General features: G+C 43.9%; 2 protein-coding genes across 2 annotated transcripts in view; one reads left to right on the top strand and one right to left on the bottom strand.

The window, feature by feature from the left end:
- Positions 1–10,715: 10,715 nt before the first annotated feature.
- On the bottom strand, positions 10,716–20,185 carry TSTD3 (thiosulfate sulfurtransferase (rhodanese)-like domain containing 3). The gene is made up of 6 exons (XM_018564917.1): positions 20,127–20,185; positions 18,806–18,930; positions 17,072–17,122; positions 15,448–15,621; positions 12,560–12,719; positions 10,716–10,829 (listed from the first exon to the last, which is right to left on the bottom strand). Exons 1-6 carry the CDS (start codon positions 20,183–20,185, stop codon positions 10,763–10,765), a joined length of 636 nt encoding a protein of 211 aa, XP_018420419.1. The 3' UTR covers positions 10,716–10,762.
- USP45 (ubiquitin specific peptidase 45) overlaps positions 17,531–20,246 on the top strand; it is a 116,778-nt gene continuing 114,062 nt past the window's right edge. Inside the window, exon 1 of the mRNA XM_018564919.1 lies at positions 17,531–17,565. The gene's annotated coding sequence lies outside the window, so the exon portion shown is untranslated. The remainder of the gene's footprint in view (positions 17,566–20,246) is intronic.

The raw sequence follows: 20,246 nt of genomic DNA, 5'->3' as shown, positions 1-20,246 counted from the left end.
TATGCCTGTAGATCTTCAACTACAGTCACAGTTTGGTCACAGCAAGGACGAAGGTATGCTCGAGGTGCAATCCTTAGGGCTGGTTCACACCAGCCACAGTGCGTTCCAGCCTGATTGGGGCCGGAACGCACTGGATCGCATTGTGGCTGGCTCACTTTGTGTTTCGGGCGGGAGGGAGCGTGGTGGTGCATTGAACTCAACAGTGCGATTGGCCGCATGGGAACATGTGGCAAATCAATGCCTGTGTTCCGGTCCAGTCAGAAACAATAGTGCTTGCAGCAATTTTTCTGACCGGACTGGAATGCAGACATTGATGTGCCATGCGTTCCAGTGCGGCCAATCGCACTGTAGAGGGAGGGTGTGGCTGCTGTGCAATTGAGTTCAATGCACCGCCATGCCCCCTCCCCAACACATAGTGAGCCAGCCGCAATGCGATCCAGTGCGTTCCGGCCTCAATTGGGCCGGAACGCACTGTGACTGGTGTGAACTAGCCCTTATATTGATTGTAATTAGGGAAGTGTCACTTGATTTTTACTTTGTACTGTCCTCCCCAGTCACAAGTTAGTATTTTAAATGTAATGTTTGCTCAATAGAAATTGTAAATAACCCATATTACTCTCAAAAATGTGTCCAGTAGTTTCTGATATTTTTCAGAGCTGGAGAGTTTGAGCTGTTCTAGAAATGTGAGAAAACACTGGGGTACAATATGTACTAGTCCCTGTATGATGAAGGACATAACACTGAGCCAGTCAATTATTAACACGCTTTTGATAGAATGAGATCTAAAGTACCACTCCATATATGAATATGTGAAGTTTTTTTTGTGTGTGTGACTTTACTGTTGCACATCTGAAAGCTGGCATTTATGGGCCTTTACTCACTGGTAAGTGTCGGGGTCTGTGCATAATACTGATTTTTCTTCTTTTCTCTTGTTCATTACATTACCTTGAAGATAAATCAGATGACCCTGCACGGAGCGCCGCACACCGGAGCAGCAGTGACGCTCGGCGAGGTAAGTAAGAAGACGCGCTGGCGCTGACTCGAGTATAAGCCGAGGGGGGCACTTTTCACCCAAAAAAATGGGCTGAAAATCTCGGCTTATACTCGAGTATATACGGTAATAGAGTGGTTTTATCAGAAAGAGAAACATGGTACCATTTTCAGCAGACTGGGAACATGTTTTTCTTTTTCTCCTTATGAAGCGTTAAAATAAAAATTTTTGTATTGTAAGCACAATAATATAGTATCTCTTATTTGTCATATGATTGAGTTTTTTTTATTCTGTAATGATTAGGGTGGATTGCAAATAAATATGCTTCTAATGGCAGTTCAGGTTCAGAAGTAAACTCCTTTTGGTTGAGCACATGCATGGGATGCAGGAGGTGCGTAAGTTTTGTATTCCCTAGTAGGGGGTACTTTCTTTTTCTTTCATGTCCATTGAGGGACACAGGATTGTAGTAATACTTGGACATATGGGTTCTGCTAATGTCTTCAGGAGGTTTGGATACTGACAAACAAAAGCTCATATAACCCCTCCTCCAGCCATCATGCCTCAGTGTACATATTTCCAAATCATTAGGCTCTCCACACTCTAGGACTTATGTCCTCTTGTGTTGCCTGAATTCTACCTTAGAGTACACCCCTACTCCTTTTTGACTGTGGAGTCTTTTTGATCATTAGCATCAGTGCATTCCTTATAGTGCTTAGTCCTCCTAAGTCCTGTCCCCTTTAAAAAAAGGTCCTTTCGAGGTGAACAAACCGTTTTCTGCTGTTGAGTTCTCCGGGAGATCTTGGGACTGTGCTCCTAGATTTTCCATTATAGAATGCTTAAAACATTTTAACTAAAACCTGGCTGCATTCATTTTCCTACTCTTGGATTCTGGTATTATGGAACAGACCGCTTCCCAAGTTGTAAAGCAATCTCTAAATTCTTCTCGCTACAATTCAACAGTTTTCAATATCCTTATTTCTAGAGGAAATGTAATACTTTAACTGTCATTGACCGATGCGAGTATTCTTATGCTGGGCAGCATTGGTGTCTACACAATTTCCATGCTAAATTTAATGTCCTGTTTTGGATCCCTGAATCTTTATTTTCCCTCCTTTTTATATGGGAGTTCTGCTCACGAATGCATCTTCATATCCTTCCTCACAAGGAAATTGCCATTTTTTTTTGTTTTCTGTTCTTCACTAGAAGATCGATCAAAAGTTACAGGACCCTGTTACCTGACTGCAGACTTCCCCTATCTGGGAAACTATAAGTCCAGAGAACCTTATGGTACTTATTTGTTGGTAGAAAAATCTGTCGTCTTTGTTTCAGACTGATTATTTTTGCACAGCTTGCACTTTGAATATCACACTTCTGTACTATTTGTTGGATTGTCTCATTCTTTTCATTCTGAGGTCCCTGTGAGTCCATCTTGTTACAATATATTCTCACTTCACCTTCTCTTTTTCCAACATTCCTTTCCCCGAGGTCAAGGTTTTGGTATCCTTTGCCTATGCCTTAGAGCAGTGGTGCTCAACCTGTTTAGCCTCAGGACCCACATTTGTCCTTGGCCATTAAGTCGCGACCCAAGTTGCACTGCAATGGAACGCACAGCAATAGGGTACTGCACGTTCTGATGAAGGCGTACGAATTGTGGGGGGTGCGTTTTGGGGTAACATTCACATGAATGGCAATGCAACACACCTCCCACACCAGAATGCATGATAGGTGCGATTGCGTGGTACAATTTATGCACTGCACTAGTGTAAACAGGCCCTCAAAAACACTTGCATACACACACACACTCCAAAAATGTTGAAATTTTTTTTAAGGTCCTCCCAGTCTCTCTACCTTACGAGAACTGGAGTGGATCCTCCTTGGTGTATTTTCTTGTTGGAACCAACTTCCATATTTGCTTCCCTTTTTTCAGCAAGGCTTCTTTTAGGCAATGATTTTTTCAGATATTCACCTAATATGATTTCTTCATCTGTTAGATTTCTTAGTGGCTGTTGCTCGCCCCTCAGTTGGATTAATTTCGGGATGTCCATATGTCTAAGACATACTACAATGCTGTGCCCCTAAATGTATAATAAAGAAAATATGATTTTTGTAGTTAACGTAAAATCTTTTTTTTTAAGTCCATTGAGGAACATAGGTCTTGCCCCACTGTGTTGTTGGCCTTTTGTACTGCTTGGTCACAAACTGAGGTATGACAGATGCCAGTGTCCATACTTTCTGAAGGTCGAAGTATAACTTAATGTCCAAGAATTACTACAATTGTGTCCCTCAGTGGACTTTATGAGAAGTACAAAAATCTTATTATTTTCTGTACTATTGCTTTAGATAGTATGTAGTATGCTATGCCGTGGGTCAGCAACCTCATAATAGGAGTGTGATATCTGATCTTTCTACTCTGTGCCTGTTGCTGCTGAAGCATTCCATAAACCAGAACATACTTGGACTGCTCAGCCTACAGAAGATATTTGAAGCCTCTTTTGGTAAGGCAGGGTCTTTGTTTACAGCTGTGTATTCCTGTAGCTTGGAAATAAGTCAAAACCTCATACAGTGAGTGGTCTAGAAAATAAAACCCCACACGAAAAAGGTATTTAACTTTGAGGTAACCAAGTGTCAATTGCAAACATACTGTAGTTGCAAAGGTGTCATGTTGGATTGATTACCAATTAGCAGTATGTAAATGATGTATCAACACTTGGAATGTGAGTTTATAATGTAAAATAGTCTTTACCTGAACTATAGAAAAAAAAAAAGTAAACTGCAATTGAGTCTCAATCAGGTGGGCAATCTGCATCACCAAAGAGGAACAATATTCACAAGTTTCAGCTTACCAGCAGGGATGGATAGAACATTTAAAGCAGAACTCCAGGTTTAAAAAAAAAACCCATTGCCCAGTAGTAGTATTAAAAAAAAAGAAGCTTTTGCGGCTATATTCACCCCCAGTTTGGCGCTGTCCCCTGCTGTGAGGTGGTATTCTGGGTTGAATGAATGTCTGCATCATTTAATGCACTTCCTGCAAGCCGAGTCAGTCAAGGTTACAGCCTCCTAGGTATGTGTCATTATGTTGGCCTGGGTTCTCGGAACTGCAGCACAGCACGGTGCTCACGCGAAATGATGAAAGCACTGCTCACTGCAAGAGTAAGGACCGCCGATGCTGGTGAAGGAGTAAAGCACCTGTTACATCATGTAACTAGCAAGAAGACTGAAGGAGATGAGGTACGCATAATTTTATCTTTTGAAAAAATAGGTGCATGGGGGTGGGTTCACGTGGAGCTGGGCTTTAATGCACAACATTCTGCAAAGCAGAGCTAAGCAGCTAATTTAAATTAATAATGGTTTGCTTGATGTTAAAGCTATGATGAAAAGAAACAAAACTGCAATGTGGTCAGTACAACTATGCTTAGCAGATACAAGAACTTACTTGGAAAACTGGCATCTTTACCTGTATGGGCAAAGCATTGGATCATGTTTGCGGAGGAAGGGTGTGATTCTTTCAGCCTCATATTTAACTTTAGCTTCTCTGTAAACAGGTTTTTTTTTCTCCAGCAAACCCCGGCAATCATGAAAGACAGCATAGAGCCCTCTTTTATTCACATTTATAGGTATAAGGAAAAACATAGCTGCTATAGGCAGTGATTACACACCAAATGAAGATTGCTTTTCTGGCTGAAAGGTAGCCATGCATGGACATGAACAATTGTTGGTCATCCAGCATTGCTTGTAAGGGTTAGGGCCTGCTCACACCAGTGTGTTGTGGTAACGCACATGCGTTTTATGGGCAGGACACATGGGTTGCTATAAGAATCCCATTCATTTTTTAATGGGCCACAACGGAAGATGCTGCATGCCACAATTTTCTTAATGCAACACAGATCATTTACATCTGTGTGCTATGGTATGCTACAACACAATTGCTGCGTTGTGTTAGTCCGTTGGGTTGCTATTTCAAATTAATAGCTATGCAAAGCAGTGCACTGTGGTACATGTGTTACATAGTTACATAGTATTTGGGGTTGAATAAAGACATTAGTCCATCAAGTCCAACCTAGCTGTGCAGTCCATCAAGTCCCACATAGCTGTGCAACTATGGGAATGCATGGTAAAACACATGCTTTATAGTGTGTTACCGCAATGTTAAGGTGTGAACTGGCCATTAATGCTCTCTGTATGTGTGTGCAGTGATTAGGTCACAATAACTAGATGAACAGTTAAATTATTGTTTGCTGAAATACACACATTCATGGCAAGTGAAGAGATCCCATCCTGCTTTTTGTGTCGTTTCCCCTCCCCCCCTCATTTGTGTGCAACTGATGATGTAACCGAACAAGTGCCGCTTGGTAGTTACTGGTTATTTAGCAGAAAAAGGCATATTTGATTTGGACATGAAGACCAACTCAACCCAAAAGTAGTTTCTTTTCTCCTCCATTGATGTATACAGGAAGGCTTCATGACTTGATTTTACTGCTACCCTCAGGAGGGTTGGTCCTGAAAAACAAAAATTGTGGGCCAGCTCAAGATATCCCCCTCCTACAACCAGCATGCCTTTCTAGTGTCCTAACAGGATGGTTGTTATTTTTTTCAGCTTTTTGTTTCTCTTCAAGATTCTTCTCGATATTGGAGCTATCCAGAGTGCCCTATCCTCAGCTTGGCTTTTGGAATGCTGTGACTAGCCATTGTAGGGTTTGTCGAGAATTGACCTTTGGGCACTGGGTTCTACATAAGGTGCTTTCCAAACCTTGTTCTGGTAACAAGTTAGCAGTGGAGTGCTTTACAGGTCCAGAGCCATTGACATTGCCTCAGTGCTTGCCCTGTCTCTGAAGACTTGTGAATAGGCTGGCCAGACAGCAGTGGGAGCTAAGTCATCTTTTATTTTGTTGGACATCTTATAAATGTATGATGTCCACCAGTCTATTGCTGAAGGGGTTAACATAGAGATTGAACTCTGATGTCACCCACTGGGTGGAACGGCATGTGTGCATCGGCGCCCCCCCTCAGTCCTGCGCCCGGGGCAAGTGACCCCCCCGCACCCCCGGTTGTTACGCCACTGTGCACTGCACTTTCTTTTCTGTTCAGCATTGAGGAAACACCTCCCTCTGCTGCTCCTGTTTATCTGCCAGTAACCCACCTTTAACAGCAAAACAGCTAGGCCGGTAAAGGAGTCTTTAAAACCCAGTTCTTACTGGTGGGCCCTACCATTCACCCTATTATAGCTGTGACCATAATTTTTCAAACTGGCAGAATGATCTAAATTCTTCAAAAATGAACTTTCCACTGCGACAGTGGATCCTTACCTGATCAAGCATGTAGAGAAGATTTCTGGAACTTTACGCTTCAACTGTTATAGCCTGCTGAAACCATCTCGTATTAACTCCTTTATGGATGTGTTGTATATACAAATGGACAGAGCACCCTGGTTAAAGTGCTGGGATATGGACATTGCATCGCCTGACCCCTCTGGTCTTTGAGGGGAGGCCAGAGCATCCACCTGCCTAAAGAGTAACAAATAAAGAGATTGGTTGGCTTCATCCCCATCCTTTCCTTCAACTCTTTCTGTAGTAGGCATGCCCAGGTCTTTCAAGCCTGGTTCACTGGACAACTGCAAGGTTGAGAGCAAGAAGCCTGCTAAACAATTAGGGAAGCCTTTATTAGCAAGAAGGTGCGCAACCCACTTTTCCAAGTGGTTGGATGCTTAATTCTTGTGGGCCCTCAGGTACTTGCCCTTTAGGCATTTAGATGCAGAGTACCCTTTCAGGATTACAGAATGAACCGTCATCAACAGCGTTGCCTTCAGCCCCCCCTTACTTTTTACCTCCCTGTCACTGCAGAAACTAACAGACCTGCTTTCGCCTCTACTAGAAATAAAGATCCTAGTCCCTTACTGATTTGGTCTTAAGAGCTGTATCCCAACCTGCCTTGGTACTCACTCTCTCTTTCTGAGTTGTTTTGCTCTTTTGAGCCATGTTGAACAGTTTTACATGGTATCCATCACATCTACCATCCATGTCCCTTTACCGAGGTACTCCATTACCTTTTGTGTACTTTTCACTGTCCTACGGGGGCTCCGAACAATCTGGCCTTGCCCCTGCACCTTGAGTCAGAATCATCATAGTCTGCAGGCAGCTCAAACCAGACTGATTCTGCAGTAGGGGCAGCTACAGATTCCTTGCTCTTATGTCTTTTTCCCCAGAGAGTTGCCCATCTCTCAGCTGTTGCAGGAATCGTGTTGATGGGCCATCCTCTCCTCCTGGGATTGTTGTTTACACTTCTAGAAGGCCCTGTAATTGGAGAACCTGTATATTATGGTCTGCCTTCTGGAGTTGCAGAACAGGTATTTCTCACTAAAATAACAGAATAATTCCTGATGGGGATATTGTTGGACAGTGTCTTGTTGCTGGCATGCCTCTATTATTGAAGAGCAACAGGAGGTCTTGCTTTGCCAAGAAAGGTAGTTTGGATCCTGATTTGGAAGCAACATGTTCCAGTCCTGTCTGCTGTAGTCACTTCAAATATGGTCTTTGGAAGGCCAGTTGCTACTAACTAGTACTAGTAGCTATGGAGGAGAGGTCCAGACATCCAGGTGCATTTCTAACCCTGTGTTGCTGGTGCAAGACATCGGAGGAAAGCTTCCCCTGTAAAAAGCTAGTTTCCTGATGCAGGAATCTCTGGCAGTAGTGGGGAATGCTCCATGACTTCATGGGATTAGGAGCATCTCTAACATTGTGACTTTTTGAGGCTTCGCTGTAGGCAGGATATTTCGGAATGTTTTTCCCTTAGGGTTCCGTCTCACGGGTGCCTCCTCCTTGCTTATAGATGTATGTTGGGCTTGGTTCTCAGCTCTAGCAGGTCTGCAGTTCTTCTGGTTAGCTTAGGCTGGGGGAACTCTATTTTCCATTCCCTCTCTATCTTTTGTATTGGAATTTCCTATGTCCCTATTCTGGTCATGCTGGCTCTGTGGGATCAAGCTCTGATTCTTTAGGTGGGTTCAGCAACTACTGTTGCACTCCTTTTGAGATTCTTCTGACTTAAGTCATCCTTGGGGTTCTTCTCTTGCTTGTTTTTTACATTAGTGTAAATATTGGCAATGTCACATTAGGGATTCTTCATGTCCTTTTGTTCTGTCAGGCAGTAAGATTTTCTTCCAAGTGATGCTATAGTTATTGACTACATGATGCTTTTTGTTGCACTTTTTGCAGTTGGCAATTCTGAATTTAAAAATTTCACTAGCACATGTTTAATGTGGTACCCAGGCTAACATTCTGATTTAAAAGACAGTTCTAAAGGATGAAAAGCTTATGTGAATATAAAAAGCACAGAGATGGTCTAGAAACTTTTGCCTTTTCAAATTTTTTTTAATTTCACGATAAAAGGTTTTATTGAGACTATGTACAGTACAAAGATATCACAATGGCATCATGCCAGAGAGACACAATGCAAGCCAAAGAACACAAGGTGCATCAAGACGTTCCCGCTGCCATAAAATCACAGCTACTGCCAGCTGTTCGAGGTAGACCTATAATTACAAAATCAGTCATAGTCAAAAACCTACAAATAAAATAAAAAGACTTGGGAGAATTTATCGGAACTGGAGCACACAAAATCTGGCGCGTTTACCCATTGCAACCAATCAGCTGCTCTCTTTCATTTTCACAGCTTAACCGAACAAACTGAGAGAAGCTGATTGGTTGTTTTGGGGAACTGCTCTAATTTTGGCAATTGCATTTCATTCAGAAAAGATATTTGGTTTTGGAGGGAGTTGGAGTGAACTTTACAGTCACAACTCCCTGCAGGGATTCCCACCTCCCCTCTGCTGAGTGGGGGAACACATGCGAAAGGGGGCGGGCACAGCTGGCTCTGCCTCTAGATATGCAGTGCCAGCTGTCACTCATGTAGCTGGGGGGAATCGCACCAGTATTGCCGGGATTCATCCCGGCTGTGGCGCAATAGCCTGCTATATACTGAGCTTTGGGTCATGGAAGGACGGTAGTATATGTCCTCCCATGACCCTAAAGAGAGCTATGGGGGAAAAACACTTACCCCATAGTTCTCTTTTTATCTCTATATTGATGAGCTGTACAGGCTTTTAAAACTATATTTATGGACAGTTTTTCAACATTTCCCAAGTACATGCAACTGTGAGGCTTGACATGATGCTATCTATTTACACAAGGGAACTTTAAAAAAAAATTGGGTATTATATTGTTTGCGTTCACGATCTACAGCAGAAATCACAGCAATCTAACAATTACCAGAGAAGATCTGCAGGGCACTTCCATTCGCATTCACGCTCTGCAACATTTATAAAAGGTCGCCACACACCTTGCAATAATCGTGGGAAATCCCGCGTCGTACGATTTATCGTAAGGTGTGTGGAAGCCGTGCGACCTCTACTACTGGAAAGGTCGCACGACTTTAAACTTACGAACATGTTCGAAAACCCGCTGAGCATCGTACGATGTTCGGCGGGTGTGTAGCATGTTCGTAAGATAAAAGCAGGACGGGCCGGTGTGCGCAAGCGCACACTGCCCGTTCGGCATTGCGGTCATCGGAAAGGCCGCCCCTCAGGGGGGTGCGGCCTGCGATCATCGCAAGTACGATCTGCCTGTCCAAGATAGGCAGATCGTACATTTTTTTAAGTACCTTACATCCATCGCAAGACAAAAGTCTTGCGATGGTTGTAAGGTGTGTGCCCAGCCTTAGTCGGACAGGTGATTGGATTTCTCAGTTTGTTAACCAAACATACCCATATGTTTTTACACCATACAAAAAAGACCAAAACTACCACATGGTGTCTGTTTACATCCGATTAGCCCAGACTCTGGCCAGGTACAGAGAAACAACTTGCACAGAGTTCCATTTTGCCGGACCTGATAGTGGAAAATATGATGTAAAACAGACATGTCCGTTTACGTCTGACTCTCCATAGATTCTACATGGGTCTAGTAAGTTCAGTTTTTGTACTCTATTGCAAGATTGAAGAAAAAAACTGGCTGGACACACGAAGTCACAACAGCGACATCCGTTCCGAACTGCTTACAGAACTGAAGGAACCCATGTAAATGAGGCCTAACCTCACTGCTTAGGTATGAGATGAGATGTTCTGAACTACTAGGGGGAAAAAAACACTTGCACTGATCAGTTAATGCTCTGTAAGTGAAACTTTGCAACACACATGTTTTTTTAAGAACTGTGCAAGCTCTTGGAAGCAGAAGGAGGAAAGTTGAAGCAGAAATCACAACTAAATTTGCTCACCCAACCTCAACTTGTTTAGCGATAGCAGAGAAACCTGAATCCTGAAAGAACTTTCATCCTTCTTTTTCACAAGTTGTTGAGAAGACACATTTGTGTTTTTATAAGGAGTACACTGACTGATAACATAGCTGGAAACTGCTCACTGGCAAAGCACGGGCAGCATAAAAAAGGATACCTTTATGCTTTCTAAAAACAAACAAAAAACTATATTGAGAGGAATATGGTAATGCTATACAAGGAATACATAAAAATCACCCCTCACCATGAAAGTCACAAGAAGCATGCTTTCATTAAGGGCATATAACAAACCATCAATGAAATATGCTCTTTGGTCATTCTGAGGCACAAACCAGTGTTATAGTGGAAGAGCATTTAGAACTTACAATCATATATCTTTTGCTACACATATCCAAACAAAACCAAAATGCAATATGCTCTCTGTGACACTAATAGTATGAAGATTGTGTATCTTAAGTAGTTATTATAGTGAATGCTCTATTAAGCTCTGGCTCATTGTGGTTTTTCTGTCACTTCATGCCTAGCCCATTCCTCAAAGCCTCCTGAATAATGATGGATCCTAAAGAGAAGAGACATTACACGTTAGTTTAAAAAAAAAACAAAAAACACATTACATAAAATTTAGAGTTTGAAGTATGCTTAACATTTTAATTTGCTTACTAGCATAGTATTATTTTTACAAAAGGCATACTTGCAACACAATTTCGATTGGACCTTGATTTAAAGTACAACTAAAGACTACTGTATGACAGTCTAAACAAGTCCCACATCCAGTTACTGCACAAGTCTAATAAAGTAAACTAAAAACTTCCTTCACCTTCTGAGGTAAATTCTCCTGCGTTTGTGTTTTCACACAATCCCCCTCCCAGACATTGCAGCTCATAGTGGATTTTAGCAACTTAGGCAGGGATGTCAAACCAAAAAGCAGTGGGCAGATCTAGGTCTGGACAGCTGCTTGCTGACAAGCTACGAGCTTCTGAATCAGTACCTTCCCAAATGCTCCGATACTTACCTCTGACATCGGAACTTCTCCCTCTGAACGCAAGTGCCGAGGGAGCGTAGAGCTGACTTCCTTTCAAATCAGGAAGCCGGGTGGTGGGTTATGACTCGCCTCCTCGATTGGCTAGGAAGCCAGCTTCACTGGTTGTTAGGCAGCCTGGCTTTCTAACCAATTAAAGCCTGGCGCATGTCATGACGCGCGTCCTGGCTTTCTGATTGGTCAGGAAGCCACGCTACCTATCAACAAGTGACACCGTCTTCCTAGCCAATCAGGGAGGCGGGTCACGACATGCTACCTGGCTTCCTGATTGACTAGGAAGCCAGCTTCACCTGTTGCTAGGCAGCCTGGCTTCCTGATCAATCAGGAAGCCTTGGCATGTGAAGCCAGTGTTCTTTCGCTAGGAAGCTGGGTGGCAGATAATGATCCGCCGCCCGACTTCCTAATAATCTGGGCACACGGCACCGGTACTTGGTATCGGCAAGTACCGAAAAATGTAAACCGTCTTCGTACTCAATAGCAAGGCAAACGACTCCTTCCTCCATTCTCCAAGCTGGCAAATGGAGGGTTGCTGGAGACTGTGCTGTCCCATGTGATCTTGTACTGGACAGGAAGTTTAGGAAATTAGACCTGAGAGGGTTGGAGGCAGCTGTTAAAAAAACATAATGGGGGGGGGATTTATGGAAACTGGAGCAGTTGCCTATGGCAACTGCTCCAGTTTCTCTCTTCAGTTTCTTGACTTAAGATTTGAAAATGAAAGCAAGAAGCTGGTTGCCCTGGAAAGCTGCTCCAGTTTTGAAAATCCCCCTCAATGACTAACTGGTCGGGCAAAAATGTATGCACAGGATTTGCTGGGCAATTTATATTTGATTCTGGATGCATTATTGAAAACATGTTTGAGAGTTTGATGCTTCTCTAAAACAAGTCACCTGTCTTGCTGGTTTTACTGTTATTAATTCTCAAAGATCACAACAGAGGCTGTAATGTTGAGTTTGTCAGTTTCTAACAGCTTAGAAACACTTACATATTGTTTACATTAGAGGGCTGGCAGCATGAAAAGGTCTTCTTATAGTAAAAAAAACACAGTACCTGTGTTGTGAACTTTTAAAATGAATTTCTTCACAATGTCTATAGATACAGGAGATGAATGGGAGCTTGTTTTAAAGTTCTTCTACTGCTGGTTGAGAATATTCAAATACCGTAGTTTAGTGTGCATAATTTGGGCACATGCTCAATTTAAAATTGCAGAGCCAAGAGTTCCAATTAAATTTTAAAACCACTGATCTGCTTACCGACTGTAACCCAGTGACGTCGCTACTTCCAAAGCTCTACCACTTCGAATCCCAGCCAGGCAAGAGAACACTACAGTGTTGGATTTTTCGGGAAGCTTTACATGATATTTTGCTTCAAATTCCTTGGGGGACAGTTGTAGTGCAGCTTGTAGATCACCCACTAAATAACAAAATATTAGGAAAATAAATATGTGGAAGAAAAAAAAAAGGCTCAACTAAGATTTTTTTTAATACATAAATTCTCAATGGCACTATAACAATATACTGTACCTGGAATGAAAGCTGATCATGCAACATAAAAAGGACAGTTTTAGCATAGTCTTTGACAATCTCCGGATGCATGTCCGTAGTTTGACAGCTTTCTGTAGCATTACATTCACTGAATATTATATGAGGCCCTTTGGTCATGTCACGGGCCGCATTTGTGGTTCTCCTGTAAATACTGTATATTTGATACAAACCGAATAACTGATTGATTGTAGTATTGCTTATTTTTAGTTCCAAGTATAGCATTTAAAGCAGACGTAACCCACATTGTAGTTTTTTTGGTTTTGCTCCAATATGCAAGTACATTATGCACAGCATACAAGTGTGCCCTTCTCCAGCGCTGTTGGATCAATCTTTGTTGCCAACACTTCCAGGTTCTCGGAAGTCCTTTACGGCCATTGGTGGCTACCGATGATGTACATTTTCCCCGACACCCAAACCATTCACGCATCTTAAGGTGGCCATACACTTTACAACCCTCACAAGGACACTAACTCGCCGAGAATCGTACGATTCGCGGCAGGTTTTCCAGCCTGCATGTTCGGCAGAAGACGTGCGACCGTACAGTAGAAACGGTCGCATGCCTTCCATACACTTTGCAATTATCGTGCGATCGCGGGATTTCCAGCGATTCTCATACGATAATCGTACAGTGTATAGGCACCTTTAGAGAGATGTTGGGAATGACCCAAGTGTGTACAATGCATGGTGAATGCCTTTGCTTAATAACTTGAACTTATGAAGTCTAAACTGCCTGCCCTATACAGAAAACCGCACCAGGTAATATAGAGAACCACACCAAGCCTTTTTGGAGACATTTTGTTGCAGGAAAACTCTACTGAATGGATAATGGTGGGGGCTATGAGGGTGATTTATCAAAACTGGAGCAGAAAGAATCTGGAGCAGCTGTGCATGGCGACCATGCTTCTCTCTTTCATTTTCAAAGCTTAAAAGCAGAACTCCAGAGACTTCACCCTGTACAAAGCTGCCCTCCTAAAATATAATTCCTTCCTCCGTGCTGCCAAACAGACTTATTTTGTTACTCTCATTAACACACTCTCATCTAAACCTCGTCAACTCTTTTCCACTTTTAACTCTCTACTATGTCCCCCACCGCCACCACCCAATAACTCGCTGACTGCCCAGGACATTGCCACTCATTTCAAAAACAAAATAGATACAATTCAGGATCAGATCGCCACTGTGCAGCCCCCTTCCCCTATTCATGTACCAGACCCACCATCACACTTGTCACTCTCCTCTTTTGACCCGGTCACCACAGAGGAGGTTACAAAGCTTCTCTCTGACACCCACCTCACCACTTGCCCCCTGGACCCTGTTCCCTCACCACTACTTCGGTCACCTTCATACTCTATCCTACACTCTCTTACCCACATTTTCAATCTCTCCCTCTCTACTGGAATCTTTCCCTCCCCTCTTTCCCCTCCGCTCTTCACAAGACCTCCTGCTTTCCAGCTCCATCATCAACTCCTCCCATGCTCGCCTCCAGGACTTCACTAGAGTGTCTCCCATTCTATGGAACTCTCTACCCCAACCTGTCCGTCTATCTCCTACACTGACTGCCTTTAGGCGATCCCTTAAGACTCATCTCTTCAGGGAAGCCTATCCCACCTCAACCTAACCACTGAACAATCACTTTCTCAAACAATCATCCCCGCGCAGCTACCTCCTCATGTATCACTTGCCCCTCCCTTTTAGATTGTAAGCCCTCACGGGCAGGGCCCTCCTTACCATCTTGTCTTAAATTGTATTGTGACTGTAATGTCTTCCTTATATTGTAAAGCGCTGTGCAAACTATTGGCGCTATATAAATCCTGTATAATAATAATAATTTTTTTAAATTAACCTTTGCAGTGGGGCTACCCCCACACTGCAAAGGTTAACTGCCTCTTTGTGTCTAGGTTAAGAAAGAAAACCGGGATATACTCACCCAAACCTCCGTGCAGGCTTCTTAAATAGGTCGCTGAAATGTCTCTCCCCCCTCATCTGCAGCAGACTATGGTCCAGTAAATCATCACGTCTATATAGACTGTGCATAGACGTGAAGACACTGAGGAAGATTTCAAAGTGCTGTGGAGAAGGGGACAGTCTGGAGGGAGCACCCTGACAGATGCCTGCCTCTGAGCTTTGGGTGAGTATATCTTTGTTATGTTAACACCTAGACACAAACGAGCACTTAACCCTTGCAGTGTGGGGGTAGCCCCAACTGCAAGGGTTAATAAATAATGAAAACAAAAACTTCCTGGAGTTCTTCTTTAACTGGTTACTATGGACAGCTGCTCCAGATTCTGTCCCCTCTAGTTTTGATAAATCCCCCCTTATTAATTTATTTACAACTTTGCTGGCCATGCCCGGCTTCTAAAACGTGCATGATGGCCAGCCTGTCCTCGGTCTAGGAAACTGCCCTTTTCAATCCTTTTAAAATAGCCACAATGACTCCTTTTTATATCCAAATGACTTATTTACTTTCTACCCTCCTGCAAATGTGATTAAGGAGCTGGGCAGAAAAAGCAGAAAGCAATACTGACAATGATCTAAACTAAATATCAGTTCAACATATGGGAAGTAGGCCCGTCCATTTCAATGTTCATATTACTTACATGGAATATTTACTGATCCCTTAATAATTCCATATTCTTTCGTTTCCCAGGGTTCCCGAACATCAATAAGAACAACTCCATCATTCTTCATCAAGTCTTTCAGCTCCTCGTATTTAATAACCAAGCCAGGACTAACAGATAAATGGCGAACCATGGGCCATCTTGGGCTTAATGCTGAAAAGAATTCAATGCAAGTGTTATATTAACAAAAGGTGCTTTTTAAATAAAATACAGAATATTACCAAATCATAGAATTTTCTAAAGACATGTTTAGGAAAATAAAGAATGGTTGTACAGCACTGAGACGTGCGGTCAGGGGAGGCAAAGCCTCACCTAGTATTAAGAAAAAAGATGTCCGCTTCATATCTGAAGCTGACAGCTTTTTCACCATTCAGATCGGCTTGTTACAGGTTACACAGCAGGGAAAGCCTCCATGCTGTGTAACCTGTCATGGACGGAGCGCTGCCTGTTAATTACAGGCGGCGCTGCATCCGGCTTTTGACGGGTAGTTAGGTTACACAGCAGCAGGCTTCCCCACTGCCTGTGTAACTTAACCTAGTAAGGCAAAAGCTCTTGCAGCCTCTACTCTGCGTTAGAGGTGTGAGCTCTGTGGATGACTTGGACCAATGGCAAAGCGCCATTGGTCCAAGCTGTCCAATCAAAAAACAAACAAACCAGTGATCTCAATTCCTCACCAGCGATGAACAAGTGAGGGACAGGGAGGCTCCTCCCTTGCTCCTTGCCACACAGCTAGGTTAGCGAGCTGGGGGCGGAGCTTCGGTGGGACAGGGGTGAAGCTATGGTGGGTTGGGGGATGCCTCACTCAGCACAGAAGGCATAGCACCACACTGGTACAGCATGCTCTGCTTGTGATGTATCCTTTGATGGATCCAGTATTTTTTTTTCTAGGGCTGTGCAAATTAACAATAAATTTTTCGATTAATCAATCTTTTTGATCGATTAAAATTTTTTTGATCGCTAATGAAAATACTCACCTCTCCGCCGGCTTCCGGGAGTCACGGCGGAGATCCGGTGACGTCACGGACATCGACGTCACCGGACTCCTTCCCCAAGTGGCTCCGTCAGCTAACGAAGGGAAGGGGGGAGGAGTCCTAGCTAGGCCTGCACGTTCCGTGAATGCGCGCCAAAGCGTACGTTTTCATGTGCACGTTCATGGAAACGCACATAATTTCTAATGGCTCCCCAAGTGCATCCAGGAAGATAGGCATTTTTGCTCTGCGTTTTGCTTGCATGAAAACACACACACAAACGTTTGTCACGCATGCAGGCCCCACTGAACTAAATGGGGTTTTGCGGCAAAACGAACACTCGCATGAGCGAACGTGACGCATGTTCACAGAATTTGCAGGTGTGAATGCAGGGTAAAAGCTTCAGGGGTCCCCCCCCCCTTTTTTGAAGGGCCCCTTTACTTCCACTTTTACACCAGCAACAGGATTCCAAAAGTGACTTTCATAAAAAGTGTCTGAGACAAACAGCCAATCAGCTTTCACAATTAAAGAAAAAAAGAAAGCTATAAGCTGATGGATTGGCGTGGGCAAAGGCAGCCGATGTCTCAGCCACTTTGTATCGATTCCCCCCTAGTGTACACAGAGTTCCATCTCACCACGATGTGCCCCCGCTCCGATCCTGGGCATTCCACCTCCAGAGCCACATACTGTCCTCAACGATACACACAAGCGTCCCAGCCACACGGCCATTGTACACCGGTCACCAGTGTCACCTCTATCACACACAGCCGGAAATCTGCGCGCACACACACACACCACCACCGCCTCCTTCTATGTAGAGGAGGGGGGACATCACCGGAAATTACTTCTCCACTGTTAACTACACAACACCAGTTTCTTCTCCCCACTGGGACCATTGTCATAGTAGGATGTTCTTGGAGTACTGTTCCCACACATCTCCCCATGTACTGTGTCACACTAAGCTGTGGGCTCAATGCCTGTTTTAGCGTTGTGTATAGGAATGACAGTGAGCTGAAATGAGTGAGGAGTTTAGGACTTGCAGGCTTCCGTAGTTGTGTGTTGCTGCAGTAGCAGAGGGACACGTGGGTGGGGGGTGAGTGACAGGATACAGCCGCTGTGCTGCTGCTTGGTGAGTAGTGTGTGTGTGTATATATATATAATGTATTCACCTTGTCCCATAACCACTACTGAGATACCGGGGTCGAGGCAGCACCCCAAATCACAGCCAGTGTAACCGTGCTATTGCTGCAGCCTGGCTCCACTTCCTTGCTGCTAGGACCCTGTATTTGGCACTGTAGTTTACAGTGGAGACTCCGCTCACATGGTCAGTGATTTAATTCTATACTTTTCTTTATTTTCTATTGGATACTAGTCACTAACAGCAATGCACTTGGCAGCCGGCTGTGTTACCCAATGTACAAGGGAGGCTGTTATTGCTGTAGTTCTGAAGGTTCCAGTTGCCTGGCTAGATTTGCACATTACTTTGTGCAAATCTAGAAAGTCCTTCTAAGACAGTGGTTCTCAACCTGTGTAACCTCAGGACCCACATTTGTCCTCGGTCATTAAGTCAAGACCCAAGTCTCACTGCAATGGAATGCACGGGAATGCGGTACCGTGTGTTCCGGGGCGGCCGAACTGTGGGTGGGAGGTGCGTTAGGGGTGCCATTCACATGAATGGCAAAGCAACACACCTCCCACACCAGAATGCGTGGTAGGTGCGATTGCGTGGTAAGGTGCATTAATCGCACGGGACTGTGTGATTAATGCACTGTCCTAGTGTGAACGGGCCCTCAAAAACAATGACAGACGCACACAACCACAGACACAATCTCTTACACTCATTCTCATATATACACGCACCAAAAACATTTTTAATTTTTGTTCTTTTTTTAAGATCCAACAGTCTCCCTAACTTATGAGAACTGGAGCGGATCCTCAGCTTGGGGTCCAAGGTGGGCTCCTGTGCTGTGACGGAGCTCCATCCATATGTGCATTGCGGGTACAGCTCTCTTGCGTTCCCTTGTAGAGGTGCCAAGAGCCAGAATGTGACCTCATTCCAGTCCAGGCACCTCTACAGGTCACACGAGAGAGCTGTAAGCAATGCACATATGGATGGAGCTCCCTCGTGGCCATACTTGCAGCCCACCCCACCTCACGATGACATTTGGCACCGGGCAGCAAATTCTGAATGGCTGCTTGGTGTGAGAACTGACAGTGCTGCGCTAGGGGGAGGTTGAGGAGCCTCTTACCTAGAAAAGTGGAAGGCATGCGGTGAATATCTGAACAGGGGGTCACGACCCACCAGTTGGGAACCAAGGTTCTAGAGTCTGCATACTTCTTTTAGGTCAGTGACTCGGGTGGAAAATTACTTTGCGCAAACTCATCAATGACACATCTCTCTTCCGACCCAATCATCTGCAGCTGGGACATTTCCGTGGCTGATTTTGTGGTGGTGTCATCCAGTGCACACGTCATTATGTCACACGTGATGTCACTACGTGCAAAGAGAGGATGGGACGTTCATCCAGCTAAGGTTTTCTGCCAGGTCCCCTCCTCTCTCGTGTAGCTGTCGGGCTCTTAGCCCTTGGCCGAGTGCTTGACTTTTCAGAGTGGATGACACCAAAATGACTATCATGAACGTTCATACAAACAATCCGGTCAAAACATTTGATAATACCATCAGAGACTTGGCTATTGCCGTTCAAAATTTCGTTTGACTTTGACGCTTTTATTTAACATTTGATTTTGGAATGAATGGAGTTTGCTGAACAAAAACCACACTCACTGTTAGAATTTTGTAAACATTCCAACATTCTCCTTCAAATTTTTTCGCCACTGCGGTCAAACTCAATCATCGTTTTCACCACATCAACGATTAAAAAGTTAAACAAACGTTCTGAAATCGATGTAGGTAGTTCGAAATTTTAACCCTGTATACTCAACATAAGGAAGGGCCATAACCCTTGTCGGCTTTTTTCTTTTGCCCTCTGTGTCCCATTGAGGAGATTTCCCTTCACTTTCTGTGCAATAGCCACAACAGGAAGTGAGGGCAATCCTAGGTGGTCAGCAGGATTACCAGGACTAGTGTCTCCAGTGGAAGATCACCCATCTATTCCTGTTCTGATGACAGCCCAAAATGTGGGATTTTCTTTTACTTTCAGTGATAACGTTCACCAGGACAAATAAGGTGAATCTCCCTAATGGGGACACAGGCAGCAATAAAAACCTGACAAGTGATCTAATCCCTTTCTACCCTATCCAAAACTAAAAAAAGTTTCGGCTGTAGTTGCACTTCAACCTTTAGGGCCCCCTCACATGGGCGTGAAGAACTGTACATGTATCCAGGGGTGTACATCGGAACCTGTACATGCTCGGATCTGATTTTAACAGTGTACAGCCTCATCCTGTCATTGATTTGCACGCTGTACAGCCCTCTGCACACATGTGAATAACCCCTAGAGCTCATACACATGGGCATTATAAAATAGCGTTCTCTACACAGGATCTTGCAGGCAGAAAGATCCTGCATAAAAATTGCATGCAGTGGTCTGTCAAGTGATTACATTTGATGTGTTGTCTGTAAAACATTTACATCCATAAAATTCTTCTTCCATTGCTCTAACTTAGTCAGCAGCATGCAACATAATGTGTAAGTGTGCACAGCACACATGCATTTTATGGTGTACTTACCTCTGGGTCTGCTCAGCCCTAGTGATGTGAGAACTGAGCTCCGTCGCTGATATTGCCATCTTCTTTGGCTCTTCTTATGGGTCTGGTGTCTTCTTACTTCACCCATTGGGAAGCCAGTGA

This window comes from Nanorana parkeri, unplaced genomic scaffold, assembly GCF_000935625.1.
Source record: "Nanorana parkeri isolate BGI_ZX_2015 unplaced genomic scaffold, ASM93562v1 scaffold795, whole genome shotgun sequence".
In the NCBI taxonomy this organism is placed as follows: Eukaryota; Metazoa; Chordata; class Amphibia; order Anura; family Dicroglossidae; genus Nanorana; species Nanorana parkeri.
This window is presented reverse-complemented; position numbering and strand designations above follow the sequence as displayed.

Bases quoted from the DNA above. Each gene is read 5' to 3' on its own strand.
- TSTD3 (XM_018564917.1), bottom strand. From the start codon at position 20,185: ATGGCAATATCAGCGACGGAGCTCAGTTCTCACATCACTAGGGCTGAG. The intron at 15,622-17,071 runs GTGAGATGGAAC...AATTCTTTTCAG, and splicing joins CGGAGCGGGGGCACATCGTG to CATTAAGCCCAAGATGGCCC. The intron at 12,720-15,447 runs GTAAGTAATATG...TTTGTTATTTAG, and splicing joins GGGATCAGTAAATATTCCAT to TGGGTGATCTACAAGCTGCA.